Source organism: Cottoperca gobio, chromosome 18 (genome assembly GCF_900634415.1).
Source record: "Cottoperca gobio chromosome 18, fCotGob3.1, whole genome shotgun sequence".
Classification (NCBI taxonomy): Eukaryota; Metazoa; Chordata; class Actinopteri; order Perciformes; family Bovichtidae; genus Cottoperca; species Cottoperca gobio.
In genome coordinates, this window is record NC_041372.1 from 6,075,666 (window position 1) to 6,090,078 (window position 14,413).

Below are 14,413 nucleotides of genomic sequence, written 5' to 3' on the forward strand. Positions count from 1 at the left end.
AAGAGGGCGGATGGAGCGGGGAACAGTTTCAGGATGCCTCTGCAGCACTGGCAGTTGAAGATTAGGAAGGACCGATGGATACTCTGAAAGAGGTCACCAGATCCAAGTGGGGACTAATGATTAGTTTTGACCTCATAAATGAAAGGAATATAGAGGTCAGACATAAAATGTATTGGTTTTCACAAGACGTGATACTCCCAGGCCAGAAACTGTTGGTAACTGGTAAAAGGAAATACAAACAATGGAAGGAAAGACATAATTTAGGAGATATACAGTAAGACATGAGGATGCTATGTTTACTATACTACACATTTTGCTTTCGACGTTGGTAGAGACCCTCCTTTGAAGTGAATGCAGTGGGATTTTATGTAAGAGCTAGTAAAGCATTAAAGCTCCTTTGAGTATCTTTAGACCGTCTTGTGTTATTTAGCACAAGTGGAGAAATCATCAACATCCCTTCTGTGAGTTAACTGCGATGGCTTAAACATGAAATTCTTCAAAACTCTCCAGCTCGACATAAGGAGGTCCTATTTATTTATGAACTGTTTAATTAAGATGGAACGGCAACTGTTCAGATCTCTACCCCTCACCAATCTCCAAGAGTCTCTGATTTATTTTCCAAGACATATCCCATGACATATTAGCTGCGTTTTAATGAACAAAATGTGCGAGTCAAAGTGATTCACTCAGTGTTATGCAGTTAATTAGGATATGTGGAGGAGCATAATATCTCTATATGAGATATTTTCCCTTGTAAGACTTGACTATGATCTCCCCACAAATGTGTTTGCAATATGGGTAAGCCCTTGCTGAATAAAAATGTTGCATCATTAATTTAGTATGAAATATTCTTTTTATGTCTTTTGTGTTGCAGTACATCAGGACAGTGCTTACGTTAATTCTAGAACACTAAAGCTACGGCGCCAAAGTCGGAGCCAAAATCGAGACGGACACGAATGTTTTGGTTTGTCTGGCAACCGTGGCATTTGCAATCTTAATTATGTAGTATGGCAGTGTCAAATCACGTCACTTGACATGCTTCCAAACAACTTAGTGCATCACTCCTGACAGATGATGGCTGTTGCTGCTGAATAAAGTGGAAAGTGACCATAAAGATTTAATGCTTCACTCGCTCAGTTTAAGTGCCTTGCCTGGGGTCAACAGTTCCCTGTGGTATTTCCAAGGAAATCAAATGCATGCACGCAAGCACACACGCACACGCACACGCACACGCACACGCACACACACACACACACATACACACACACACACACACAACAAAATTCTGAATTACAGTAAAAGGAGTATATTGCTTATTCAGATACCTTAAAATCTAGGGCATTCTGCCAGAAAGCAACACACCACAGTATGTAAACATGTTTTTATATTTTTTGGTGTTTTCAGTGCATAAATTCTATGAAATCCTATGTAGTTTAATATCTTAATTGTATTTCCCGTGGTACTCTGAACATCCACAGACGCCTGTCCATCTCCTTCATATTCAATTGAATATAGAGCCTGTGTAAAATGCCCCTTTTTGCTCCATAGTTGCTCAAATGCAGCTGTTCCTTTTTGATTATAATTCAAGCCTTGCACCTTTTCACATTGCTGTGGTGACTGGTCAAATGAGAAGCAGTCAAATTTATGTTGCAATGTAATCGTAGGGCTGTGGTGCAAAACATTCAAAGCAAAGCAGATGGTTTGCGGTACTATTGCACGATAAACTGTGTAGTACTACTACTGTAATGTCTAATGGATCCTGTACTCTATACAACTAAGTCAATAGAGCAACATGCTGCAACCATCTGGGAAGTGTCTGAAATGAATATCTGGTGTAGTGTGGCCTGTAGTGTACATTTACAGAAATATTCACTATATTACATATAGTCACTAAATGTCCACTAGAAGTCGATTCAATTTCCCTTTTCTTAACTTTAAGGGTTCGGGGGAATTTTAGTAATTGTGTCTTTATAAATGATTGTGTTTGCTTGATTGACATGTGTCTCGGCCTCAAACTCAGGAATTGTGATTAATGCATGCTCACACCTAAGCTGAGCCCACGCTTTTCAAAAATTCTGAATCCAGGGCTTTTGCTCCCAGTAGTTGACTAACATAGTGGCATGCAGTAAATCTGAATTTAATCTTTAAAACATCCATTCAGAATCCTTTGGTTGATGTGCTTTTCTATAGTGGACTATATGTGCAAAAAAGAAGAAACTGCAGTGTCCTGCAGACTAGTTGTTTATAGAGGCACAGTCTTTGATGGAACACTGACTAAATTCCAGTACTGACGACAGCTACAGCACAGCCTAAATCATTGTTCGTATTCAGGACCAATGGATCAAAGCTTTTCCAGTCTTCGCGTAGCTATTTGATTAAGGTACAGGGCAGGCAGAATGTAATTGACACGGCTTCATCTCAGCATGCCTTGCTATTCTTTTCCGCTTTGGCCAAAACATCAATAATGCATTTGTTTGTTACGAAGAGCAGTTGGTGAACATTTATTAGAATACACAGCATGTTCCACAAATTTTACGACCAAGGCAGAGTGTGCTCACTGCTGTGAGAAAAGGCTGTGAGTGAGGTCGCGTTGCCCCCTGAGCTACAGAGATTCTTTAGGCGCCCAGCTCTACTTCTAAGAAAAGCTCAACTCTACAGATCTGATCAATCTTGCCAGTCCGGGTTGCGGTTGTTGTAAGTTAAGTTGTTAAGAGTTTCAACAACGCCTACCTCAAAAGGTTCTGTGCTCGGGAAACAAATTGGACAACCAGAAATGAACCACTTCCTCGTGTGTTGTACGGTGGCTACCTCAGAGAACAACTGCCCAGTCTGAACTGAGTAGATAAATTACGTCCTCAGTGCAACGTTACAGGTCATTTAGCCGACGCTCTTATCTAGAGCGACTTACAGTGCACTAACTACAGGGACAGTCTCCCTGGAGCAACTCAGGGTTTAGTACCTTGCTCTGGGGCTCAATGGTGGCAGCCCTGTTATTGAACTCAAAACCATCCAGTGTTGTATTTGGAAGCCGTGCCACCAGGGCACCACCAGGGCACCACCAGGGCACCACCAGGCCACCACCAGGGCACCACCAGGGCACCACCAGGCCACCACCAGGCCACCACCAGGCCACCACCAGGGCACCACCAGGCCACCACCAGGGCACCACCAGGCCACCACCAGGCCACCACCATCCAAATGCAACACGCATACAGAGCTACAGCTTCATGTGATGAGAGACTGCCTTCTGCTCTGTGTGTGTATGTTTAAAAGTCTTTTATTCTTTATTAAAATCCCAGCAAGCCGTAGTGTACGACTCCATAATGTCAGTTAGCGGCTTTGGGCCCAATGCACAATATCTTCACTTGATTTCATTTTATGTTAAAGTATAGTGCATGTTTCTTCCTTTTGAAACTCTATGTTAATAATTTAAAGCACTGTGAGACGTGGAAGCCTTTAACATCAGTCTATAACTCTCAGGAAGATTGTAGAAGTCTTCTTAGTCCCTTACCTCCCACTATATCTTCCTTTCTCTCTCATAGAATAGATATCCACCATGAATTATTAAAGCACTTTAAATTCCGCCACAGTTTCTATATTACTTAAGCTGTGCAAATACACTATGCATTATGGATCAGCCCACTGAGAAGAATATTATTCACATTCAATCAGAACCATTTTCCCACATCTTTTAAGCAGATGTTTTTACAAATTGCCCTGGTTTGTTTCTGAGCCCTCGAGGGCCATGCCTGCACTTTTTTGGCAATGAGAGACATGCAGCAATGATTACGCAGTGAAACTTTATCTGTGCCCAGTCCTTGTAAAAGCCAGTGATTTGTGGATGTGTCAAATGTTTTGGATACTGTGGGGTTTAATATCTCGTGCCAAGGGTGCACCCAGCAATAATCCACACATAAAGCCATTTATTGTTCTTATTTTATGCTTCATGACTTTTATACACTTCGATAGTTCTTGCTTTTTTGGTAATGCCCGCTCCCACTAAAGTCATCAAAGGCACTGTCGTCAAGAAGTACAACAATTCTGGGATCTGCAAGTAAATACGTTTGTCTGTCAGTAGTGTGCCTTTAGGAGGCGCATTAAGTGCGGTGGCCATATGCTGGTGAGAGTCCTTGGAGGATGATGCTATGTAACATGCCATTCCAGGACCACAGGGAAGCAAACACACTCTTCCTTCTGACTTAGTCTATGTGTCCATCTGATGAACGAGGGATACAGGAAGGGAAAGAAAGGAATAGTGATGATGGCTCCTATTTTCCAATTCCAATTGTGTGTTGTTGCCGCTGTCCTGAGACCCAGCACATCTGTTCATGTGTGTTTGTAGGATGAGGTGACAAAGTAACGTCTTACAAGAACATGCTGTACCTGTCAAATGCTGCTTTTAAAACCATGACATGCCAGAAATCTCAGCATTAGCCATGTCATTATTTGTAGATGGTAGAATACATTTATTTAGTTTGATGCAAATATCAGTATGTGTATCTATGAACTGATGTACATATATATATATATATATATATATATATATATATATATATATATATAACCCTGGTTGACATTGCCTGTTTTTGTTTTTACAGTGTAGCAGTACACTGGTGTCTAAATCTGCAGCAGTCAGTTGAATGAAATCAGTTGTTTGCAAAACAATAGTGGCCTGTGTTCATCAGACCTGAAAGCAAAGCAGAAGAAAGTGGCAGATGAGGAAGAAGAGAGCAGGAGTCAGCTGCAGCTGGCTGATGGAGGGCTGGACGTGGAGACGGGGAGCAAAGAAAATGTGGGGAAATGGGAGGAAAACCGAGAGGAAGAGGAGTTGGCCAGATAGGATGTGAGCTTGTCTCCTTCTAATGGCAGAATTATGACCCTGCTCCATCTGCCACTCAATCATAACCAACCAATCGACGCCGGTTCCGTTAGACACTCCCATCTGTACTCGCTGCCGAATTAAGGATGTAATGCTCAGATGTCAAGGAGATGGGGGGGACTCGTAGTTTGGGCTCGGATTGTGTCATGTTCCCAGTATGTGTGGCAAGTGATGCTGCTTTTGGCTGTGGACATTTGATTTGTGCTCCCATATTGATGCAGCATCTAAGTTAAGAGAGATGGAGCTTTTCCTTACGTCTGTCATTTAAATTTTGAGTCATGCCGCCTCTTCTCCTCAAACCACTTGCTAGTGAAAGCCGTCACTTCCTGATCAGAATCGTGGCGTGGTGGGAGTCTAGCATCCTGTGCTTCTGCCAAGACAACACAATGTGTGTGTGACTGGCTGCGTGTGTAAGTGTGTGTGTGTGTATGTATGTGGCTTTTGTGACTTTCTATTTTTGAAATTTAAATTTAAAGTTTGGCAAGTTGCACAGATCAAATCACAACTTTCTAATTTCCTGACACAATAGCTTGGAATGAATTTATCCATTTGATTGATATTGGCTTTTCTATGCCACTGTGCGGCACAATCTCTGGTTAATACTGGCTGTAAAGATGCCATTGGACAACTTGCTGCTGCTGCTGCTACTGCTCCGTCTTCCCTCTGTGCGTCTTTTCTTACCTTCTCTTCTTCACCATTTCTAGTCTTCCTCTGCCATAAAATCGTGCCACTGTCTTTTGCTTGCCTGAGCTGGATGAAGTTGGGGGATGGTGTATTTGAATGATTTCGTATGCAGCGACAGCACCGTTCTGTTTCATTGCAGGAGCCTTCGCCTTATCTCCTTAATGGATTATGAGCAAGGGAACAAAAACAGAGGCAGAGTGAGAGTGATTAGACTCCCTGCAAAGGGTCGGCAGGAAACGGACTGCAGCCAGATAAATAAAACACTCTGCCCATACATTTCCTCTAACCCTGAATCACAGATGTTTTTAAAGAAAGAAGACAATAAGGACAGCTTGTAGTCAAGAGTCATTTGAGCTGCTGTAGTCTTTGTGTTGTGATTTACCTGCTCGCTGGTGGTGGCATAGACATGTTTTGTGCCGCACAGTTATGTGTTAATTTGTGTTCCGAGACATTACACGCGGTCCTTTTTATTGCTGCAACTAAATGTTTAAGTAGCTTTAACTGTCAAAAACCTCAGTTAGCCAGTCCATGGTCTATATGTCAATGCACCGACGTTTGCTGTGCATTGAACGCATAGTTCTGAAATCATCTGCAAAAAAACAGTGGGTGCAGAATGCTTGAATTTGTTTGGAAAGGAAGGTCATAGTATATAAAGATCAATACATTACCAAACTATACATCTCAAACATCAAGGCAAAAAAATCATAATACCTAATTATTGTGCTGAATATATTCATAAACTGCAGCCATCAGCGATGTGAAGTTTGAAGCTGCTTTCAGCTAGCAAATAGCTCTTAAAGCAGAATATTTAGTTGGACTCATCTTCATGCTGGTAAATTAAGATTTTCCAAACAGAAGTCAAGCACTCCAAGGCTGCACAACTGCACAACTGCAATTCCTTAATGGCGAAGGGTTAATTCGATGAAGGTTAGTTTGAAATGATTTGACCTGTTGGGACTTGTAGTCCAACAGACTTAATAACATAATGCTGTTGATATTCTGTGTTGCCTGGGGTTAAATCTAATTTGCTTTAACCATTTGATTTATTTAGAAGTAAACCTTGCTTAAGGCCATAGTACATGTTTCATTTCTTTTCATTTTAAGGTTTACTTCCGAGAATTCTATCTCCATGTTTCTACAGATATTTTGCTTGTTATTGTCCTTCCTGTCGGGCATTATCCCCTGTACAGTAACCTACCATGCTAACATACACACATATGCAAGGAAAGCTCCCTGTGTTGCCACAAACAAGTCTCTCAGACGGTAAGGTCCCTTCGTTCTGTTCTTACTATTTTTACTCCCGTTAGATTAAGGAATGGCCTTCAATAGGAAGGAAATCTTCAGCCTGTTGCTTCTATTAATGGCCGTTTTGAAAGTGTGCTTGCTATGTCTGTGGGGATGATTGTGCTGCGACTGGATTGGTTACAGTTGTGATTAACCAGAAGCTGAAGGTATTTTAGTGATGACAGTACGTTTTGAGAAATCAGGACTGTAAAATGTTTTTGGTTCTAGTTTTAAAGATGTCCCAAAATAAATGCTTTGTTATGAATTTCATAATATTGGGAATGTTTTGTTTTTTTTTACATGCATGGATTGTCACAGAATGTGAAATGTTTGCTCGGTAGTTTGGCTTGATTCAGAAGTTACTTGATCTGCGGTTTTGGCAATGTGTGCAATGTAGCCTCCAGTAAGCTAAATAAATCCTTTGGGCTAGTGTTATGATGCTCACATGTCTGTTAGATTAATCTTTGTTTTTGGGGTTTATACGAGCAACTCAAAAACATTTCACCCTGCAGCGTTTCTTCCAGGTTAATCTCTGACCCTCTCTGTGAGAGACCTTGCAGAGCACCGTTTCTTTTTGTTGATGATTTGTGTACAGTAAGAGATGAGAAATCCAGTTCAAGCCTTTTCTGCCAAACAGTTCTGTGTGTTCCATAAGTACTCCAGAGGAAAAAAAAGCATTTGTGAGAGCAATGGCCTTCGGGGGTTGCGCCAAATGAAAATGCTTTTTTTTCTAAACCCCCCCCACACCTCACTCAAGAAGTGTTTGCTTGTTTTCTGTTACTATTCGCTCTCTCTCTCTCTCTATCTCTCTTTCTCGTTTTTACCTTTGATTTGAACTCTGACATCCAAGTCTGCCCCAGGATGTCTGTCACAAACTGCAGTCCAACGTTGTGACAATGCTTTTTTTCTTCCCGTGCCTTTTATGACCTTCTTTTCTTCCTCTTTCTGTTCTTTTTTTCTGTTTTTTCCCTTTCAAGGTCTGGCGCACCTGACGTTAAACGACCAAGGTATGGGTTCATTCCTTTTTGTTTTGGTTCTGTTTTTTTTTTAGAGGAATTGACTCAGCCTCTTCCCCCAACCCCTCGAAACTGCCGCTTTCCCTCACAATTTCCTCCTCTGCTTTTTCACCTTCTCTCGGTGCCATGTCCCTCCATTACTTCCCAACTCTTCCCTTGTCTTTTTAACTCTCTGCAACATGCTCCCCTGTTGCTAACCCTTTCTCCCTCTCCTTCCACATCTCCTCATTTCTTTGGTTGTGCCTCCTGATTCTCCTCCCTCTCCCTCCCCGCCATGTCTTTGTGCTTTTCTGTGACCTCCACCAATGTGTGTCCCACCCCTTGTCCTGTCCTATGGCTCACGTCCTGGACCTTCACCTCTGACCACCTTTGTCCCTGACGACCTGATCCCGGGGCTGAAGGTAACACTTTTCTGATATCCCTTTTGCTTGGGTTTAAACAGAAAGTTTATAAAAAAAAAAGAAGATAAAACCTGCTGATTCTATTGGAAATGTGTTTGTTGGTCAAAGATTCAAAAGCAAAATGTGTTCACAATCCCATTCACTAACACTTCAAGGTGAAAGTGTTGTCGAATGTGCAGAGTTTCTCTTCACCACTCTGCTGACATTCTCATTGTTTGGCATTCTGATTTAAAGGGCTACAGTTCAAGTTATGATATGACAATTATATGTGATAGACTTACGAGAAAACGTGTGCAACTGTTTTGATTTTGCTATGTACTCTGGATCTTGATGCTATGTTGTGTACATCTTACACCACCACTGTTTAACCCTGCCACACCACACTCTCCTCTCTTCCCTCAGACTTTATTCTGCTCATATTCTGGCCTTTTGTGTATTTCATTTATTTTTTTTCAAAGAAGGTATTTAAATCATGAGCAACAAACTTTTAATAAAAGAAAAATGTGATGTAATGTTGTGTATTCTTGCAGCCAAAATGCATTTTAAACTACACACCAAGCTCCAGTCTGACTATTTACCATGCCTCACAGTTATGTTCTCCTCATTGTCTGACCTTTCTCTGCCTCTGGCCACCCTGCAAGGACTGTCCAGAATGGAGAAAAAAAAGTGTTAAAGCAAAGTTCAGAAGAGAGAAAGGAAGTAAACATGTGCAGTAGCTAGTGAATGTTCTGACCTTTACTGGTGTGGAGAGAGCTTTCTCTCTTCTATCATCATAGTCTGTGATTCACGCTGACTTGAGCAACAACCCATTTCCCCGACTCACTCCGTTTCACTGATTAATCTCGAGTTGTTTTCCCATCGTCTCAAGATACTGAACAATTGAGGGAAAAGCTCATTTGTAGTGATCCCTGTCGAAGCCAACGTCACCTTCCTAATAACTGCCTCTACACTCGCCTCGGTCTTTTTGAAAATGAGTTGGGTTTTAGCTTCACAGAAAGTGGAGGGAAACTTTATATTACTACTGTATGTCAGTGCTCTTTATAGTTCATTCTAATTGTAGGTTATATAGAAAACTGTGCGGATTCTATTTAGTTCTCTCCTCTCCTTTCCCCTCCGCACTGACTGTAGGTGTGTGCGCACGTCAGGTGCAAAACGGAGCAAAGGAAAGAATGTGAATGCGCAAAGTAGACAGTACAAACTCAAACGTGCACATAAATTAGATCGATAACATAAGCGTTTAGTTTATTTAATTAAAGAGCACCTGTCAATGTGAAAAGTGAGTTGTGAATATAAAAAAAAGAATTAAAACAAATTAAAAAAACACTAGAAAAATAAAAACACCTTGAATTTCAGGGGGGGCGCGGGGCTCCGTTGAGAGGGTGCAGCGCCCCTCCAAGACAATGGTAGGGGAAACACTGGGGGTATACATTCTTCACCAATAGTAAAAGGTTTCTTCGTCTTAGCGACACGGTTAGTCACTAAGTATGACGCTCTCAGTGCACTCGCATGTGTTGATGTGGTGACCATCAGTAATTGTTTATGTCCTTCTTGTTCATGTTTTTTTCTTTCAAAAAACTCCAAGGGCTTGTCTTTTAATGCCGGGTGCTTGGTCTCCATGTACCGAAGCAGTTTTGAAGGCTTCGTTGCCTCATTTGCGAGCCTGTGTATTATGCAGAGCGGGGGATGAGAATCACCTGTAGCGATAAACATGTATTTTAAGTAGGACTCCTGATGTTGTCGTTTAAATGCCTCCTCATTGGGTCTTTTCCTAAAAAGCTCTAAAGACGTTTGTTTTCCACTCATTGTTGCTTGTGGGCTTAATTTTTTTAAATAAAGTATCACGTGACTGAGACGAGTGTCTTGACCTATGGTCTTGACATGTGTGAAGACGATATCTCAAGAACACCTGGAGGAAATTTCTTCAAATTTGGCATAAATGTCCACTTGGACTCAAGAATGAACTGATTTAGAATTTTTCTAAATACGTTTTTGGCCATAACTCAAGAATTGATATGCTAATTATGATATTTCACACAAATGTCTTAAAGCATTTATGAAATGATGTCATTTCGGAAAAGACATGGATGTAACCTTCAACTTGACTCGTTGGTGGAGGCATACGAGCACGGAGCAGTAATTCTAGCCTCGGCTCAGGAGGAAACGTGTAAAATGCTTCCTCTCATTTGTACTGCTCCCACTTTTTAACCATCATGGAGCAAGATCATTACCAGGTCATTGCTCCTTTATGTTTCGACACATGCCTCCATCCCCAGCAGACATTCGCTGCCACCTGCAGATGAATCGAGACCATAATCTCTTCATCTCTACGCAGCCTTTACTCTGCCTCCATCTCCCACAACCTGCTGCCATTTAACTGTGATCGCTGTCTGTAGTCCATCCCGAACTAGGCTGAATGTTTACTATAGCCTCTTCCTTGTAGCAAGACGAGCACACACCGAGATAATAGGACATACCACAAGAATGAGAAATCTGACATTATTTTATCTATACTTCTCCCATCGTCTCCCCCGAGACACACCCTGATCCCAACATCACACATTCTGCACTATGTCCAGGGCATAGCGGTGCATTTCCTGGCCCCCACAAGCAGAATCTGAACTTGAAAGGTGGCTGGAACTGAAAATTGCATAACAATAAGAGGGTTTGGATTGTGGAAGACAAAATGAGGGGGGGAAAAAAAGTTGTAGAGAATGAATAGAATCTATCACGCACACAGCTCGGCTGCTTTAATGTGCATGTCACTGACTGCAACCCATTTCCCCCTCTCGCTTGTACATTACTTTTTAAAAAGTAGTTTAGTAACAAAATTAATCTCCAAATAGGCCGCAGGCATTCAAGGGAAGTCTCATGCATAATTCTGTTAGGAGATAACATAAAACTACTCTACCGATATGTTTTTTTCTTCTTTTAATATTGTGTTTTATCAGTCATAGCCCTTGCTAGTTAGATAAAGAGTACAACAAAACCCCTAGGTAATTAAACCTGGGGGATGGATGCCATATTATCAGAGTTCAAAGTAACTTTCCCGCTGGTTATGCTAGTTTCATCAAATGGTACCTTGCAAGCCGTTTATATTGATCAATCTGGAGCAATACAGTGTTTGTTCCCAAAGGACAGGACTAAAATATCTTAAAAGAGAAAAATCAATAAACCTATTTGGGAAAGGCAAGAATGTGTGACATGTTAGCACATTTTATGATTTTTACAAGAGGTTTTAGACTCGGCTTCCCAGGCATCAACTTTCAGTTTGTCTGTGTGTCAGGACGGCCACGATTTTAGTAAAAAAAAAAAAAAGGGGGTTTGGTCAATTTAAAGGATCAGAGGCGGGGGCCTCAGCCATCACATAACCAGGCTAAAAAAATCTATGTCAGTCTCTTTTCAAACCCAAGGCTGTCCTTCACAGCTGTAGGAAGGACAAACCTCAGGCGTTAGTCACTGCTGATCTCTATCTGCCTGTCTGTGACACTGCTGCCAACCACACACACCGGGCCGCATGCTTGGAAAGCAAAAGATTACATTTAACAATAAAATAGTGATTATCATTTGAAAGGAGCTTTGACAGACTTGAACTCTCTGAACAATAATTGTCACCAACCAAAGTAATTGATAAACATCACCCTCAATACACCAAAGTACAATATTGTTTTGATTACCCACTGCTCTCTCTCTCCACCACTTATCTTTACTAAACACACTTAAATATGAATCTTAATATAGCATATAGCATCTTGTCGACTATCATTTCTGCAGTGGAGAAACAAAAACAAATTGTTGCACAAAAATGTTGCTAAAAGAAGTTAATGTAATTACCTAAATACATTTTGATTGGAAGAAATACACTGAGATTATGTTCCAACATAATCTTCCTACTCTTAATTGGTTCATGCATCAAACGAATGAAAATGGACATGAGATGAGTTTTGATTTTTGGAATGTGAAGACAATAACAATAATAATAATAATAATAATAATAATAATAATAATAATAATAATAATAATAATCATAATAATCATAATACTAATAATTAAAAATACACAGGAGCACTTTTAAAAGAGCTTATCTTGTCAGAGATTTGACAGGCAGTCAATACCATCTGGGCACATATGCATATTTTAAATGTATATATTTAACTTTGGAAATGCAAAGGCATGGACTGCAAAGCCATAACAAAAATCACAATGCGCATTATGCCCTGAAGTTGGCTCCATCTAACGCCATAAAATCCATAGAGATATTTCATAAGGTCTCTCTTTAGCTTTTGTAAGCTACATACTAAATATGATGCAGTATGAAATGTGTATGATTGACCTTATTAGGAGCTGATAATACTACCACTACTCTGGCTTTCAGCCAGAAAACGCAGTCTTGAATGGAAGTGGCCACATTGTTAAATAACTTGCTGATTGCATTCACCATCACGGGAAAGCAAAGCAGTCATAGGGTAAATGTTAAATGTAACAGATATATACAGTATACTTTATATTAACAATCATGTATTTTCCTGTTGTCTTTCCACTCCTGCAGCTACACTAACTAAAGTTCTAAAGAATCTAATATTCTTTGGTCCTCATGGACATCTTAATAATACTTGTACAGTACAGCGACAATAAACGGTAACGATCCATCGTATATATATATATATATATATAGTTGTATCTGTCTCATAAACTCAATTTAATTTAATATGAACTGTCAAATGTATTGTGCAGTTTATACTCTACTGTATGCTAATCTAGATGTTGCCTATTTCCTTGGCACAGCAGTCTCCAAGGTGTTCCTGCGCCGCTCCAAACAGCTGCCCTGAAGGTGTTTCAGCTTTAACAAACTAATTAACGGGCCCTTAAATAATTAAAACTGCCGTTTCCAATAATAGAAAAAAAAATGTGCAAGTTAATGGCTCTAAATTGCCAACATTTCCAGCCCCCTTGGCTTTGGAATTGCAGATGCTTTTGCACACGGACCATTTGTTTTCCATGCAAATGAAGTCCCCCACTGCCACCAACACCTTCTTTTGGAGAGGCCAGCACGATGCATACTGGGAATCAAATTAACTAGGCCCTGGGAGATTGTCTCTTTTCAGGTTTAATGTAGATGTCGTTGTAGATACTGTGGAGAAAATGAAGGGAATATTCAGCCTGATCTGTATCTAACCACGAATGTAATTGACTAGGTCCAGGTTAAGATAGCTATCTCTGTGTGAGCTCACTGAGGGCAGTTTATAGAGTCCATGTGCCACTGTGTTTGGTTGAAGCTATTTAAACACACTGAGAAGTGCAGTGAAGCTCAGCTAAGTGTGAAAACAGCATAACATCATTCTTTATCCCCGAAGGTTGTTTTTTGACGTATAATTAATGTATAATTTTATTGCTTTATCAGACCAATACTTGTCTTTAATGAAAAAGTTGGCATTTTAGTGTTGTTCTCATCTCATATGATGAATATGAATAAGTCTGAGTAGTTTTTACAAATGATCGCTACTCCAACACTTGCCTATGTCCTGTCACTTCACTTCAATTAATGTTTGACACTTTAATCGTTGAGTTGTGAGAAGTGTGCATGGAATTATGCATGGAATGCATATTCTAAATGCTTTTTAAGATCATTTTCTAAATTGTAGGGAAACACCAAATTATTGAATAATATTTAAAATCCTAAAATTACAAAAAACTCTAGAAAGGAAATCCTTCTATGTATACTTTAATGTTGTAGTCATAATTTAATTTTGTGATTTTTAGCTAACACTTCCATTGTCGTTCGAAACATAGCTTGCAAACCACGTCCACTTATGTTATGTTATGAACATTAGAAATGATATAACAATTATTTTTCTACCACCATAATATGACTGAAATGACTACTGTTATGCTGCCAAACCAATATGACATTTCTCAGCAACCTGAATTAATGCACTTCACTTTAGCCACACCATGACTAAAAATGGGATGGCCTTTATTAGTCCCACAACAGGGAAATATACCTTGTTACAGAAAAAGAACAAGAGAGTAAAGTGCCAAGTACACAATTAAATAGGATAAAATAGAGTAACAGTAGTATAAGTACAAAGTCATTGATAAAAAGTTGTTAAAGTGAATATTGCACATGGCAGTGATAATTGCAGAAGTTATAA

The 14,413-nt window shown here is 40.1% G+C and overlaps 1 protein-coding gene across 6 annotated transcripts in view; it reads left to right on the forward strand.

Moving 5' to 3' along the window:
• The window catches only part of nrxn2b (neurexin 2b), a 503,322-nt gene that overhangs the window by 80,295 nt on the left and 408,614 nt on the right, over positions 1-14,413 (forward strand). For 5 of the 6 annotated variants that reach the window (XM_029455250.1, XM_029455256.1, XM_029455255.1 and 2 more), the window contains exon 3: positions 7,825-7,854. The exons of the other annotated variant lie outside the window; for it this stretch is intronic. In XM_029455250.1, coding sequence (XP_029311110.1) covers positions 7,825-7,854 — 30 coding nt within the window. The remainder of the gene's footprint in view (positions 1-7,824; positions 7,855-14,413) is intronic. 6 annotated transcript variants of the gene reach the window in all.